We start from the raw sequence: 1,678 nt of genomic DNA on the forward strand, positions 1-1,678 counted from the left end.
GCTAAGCGCTATTCATATCTCGTACCGCCGGATCAACCCTAGCCCGCAAGTGACTTCCAGATCTCCTTCTGCAACACTATCGACGTCCGGCTATCAGACCAAGTAATCCGCCTCGTAGCCGCGCGACTAAAATTGCGCATGCTCTTTGGGTCGGGTAGCTTAAAAGCTGTGATACTTTTGGTGCTCTGAGTGCGAAGCGATTTGCTGGTTTTGAGTGATTCCTGCCACTGAGGGATTAAGAGAAGAGAGCAGAAAAGCCTACCAGGTACCTGGAGTGCAGCATCGACTTCTTCCTACCTGAGACTTACGACAGCTTCCAAACCAAATGTCCGGACTATACCGAAGATTTGTAAGCCAAAGACCTCGCTGTTCTCTTGCCAAATGGGAGGGAACCGCAATTTACAGTGCCTTCGCTAATGACTATAGACTGATGAGCAACAACATGTCCCTTCGTCAAAAGTGCGATCGCTCGTTTCCTGTCTGCATGACCTGCCAGAGGCTCAACAAGCTCTGCCACTATCCACTTCCACCACCCGAATCTGGGAATGTTGCCACGCCATTTTCCCAGGAAGTAGGAAACGGTAGTGCTGTCTACCAGCCTGTCCTTGACCAAGAAGCCTTCCCTGAGTTACTCAGTAGCTACGTCTCCGATGATGTTGATCAATCTGTTGAGCAAGAACTAGGTTTAGGACCTGAGTCTCGATCTCAACCTGGTTCAACCCCTGTCTTTACAGGTGATCTCGCCAGAGGTGATGAGTATTATGATACCCAGTCTGCTAGGCCCCGTGGCGACTTGTAACCCTTGATGGGGAACACTCAAACCTGGCAATGAGTTGTTGCACACTTGAAAGCTTGCCAGGAGGAATTTGCCAGGAGAGGGAATAATGTCTTTATACACGAGCAGCTCTATCTTAGTGCATTACCACGGCCAGTGCGAGCAGCTTTCGCTGTTTCCGCTGCTGTATGCGGGTCGATGAACGAAGATAATCGATCAATGATTTTCAAGGTCTTGGATGTAGAAGTGCTCGAGATTCTCCAGCTCTCAGATAACGAGGTAGTCCAAGACTTGGCGAAATTGCAGGCGCTCGTGTTGTATCACATCATACGGCTGTTCTATGGCGGAGTAGAGCAAAGATTTTGGCAGAATCGCAGGAGAGCTTGCTAATGACGCGAGCTCTGCATATCCTCTAGCGAAATCAATTCGCTATTCGAGACGGCAAACCCGATTAGCATAGCTGGATTCTGGCAGAGTGTACTCGCCGGACGGATCTCATCACGTTTTTACTCTGTGGCGTTTACTCGATCTTGACTCGCGGCATTTGCCTGACGTTTCCCACTCTGTAAATGTTACCTATGTCTTCCGAACCGACGGCTTGGGCCTCACAGGATGGGTATGTTCAGCTCGCCAAACCGAACAAGACGGTGGCGTACAGTGAATACGCCAATGGTTGGCTTTGTGCGTCAAGGAGGTGGAGTCATTTGAGAGATTGATGTTGGTCGCATGCAAAGGCGTGGAGACGGTTGAAGCATGTAGTGGTTTCGGGCTATAAGCATCTTCCTTATATCCTTTGTGGTCCTCGAGACAACATGGTGGGCCTGAAGGTAACTCAATAGCTTTTGTACTGATAGCTGCTGATGTTTTCATGTAGTTTCCACAGGTAGCTGTTATCAATTGAGG

At 49.3% G+C, this 1,678-nt stretch overlaps 1 protein-coding gene across 1 annotated transcript; it reads left to right on the forward strand.

Annotated features, from left to right (window-relative positions):
• Positions 1–442: 442 nt before the first annotated feature.
• GLAREA_05554 (uncharacterized protein) lies at positions 443–799 on the forward strand (the record flags this gene model as incomplete). The annotated part of the gene is made up of 1 exon (XM_008078843.1): positions 443–799. One exon carries the CDS (start codon positions 443–445, stop codon positions 797–799), a length of 357 nt encoding a protein of 118 aa, XP_008077034.1.
• Positions 800–1,678: the final 879 nt, after the last annotated feature.

This window comes from Glarea lozoyensis, assembly GCF_000409485.1.
Source record: "Glarea lozoyensis ATCC 20868 chromosome Unknown GLAREA10, whole genome shotgun sequence".
Lineage (NCBI taxonomy): Eukaryota > Fungi > Ascomycota > Leotiomycetes > Helotiales > Helotiaceae > Glarea > Glarea lozoyensis.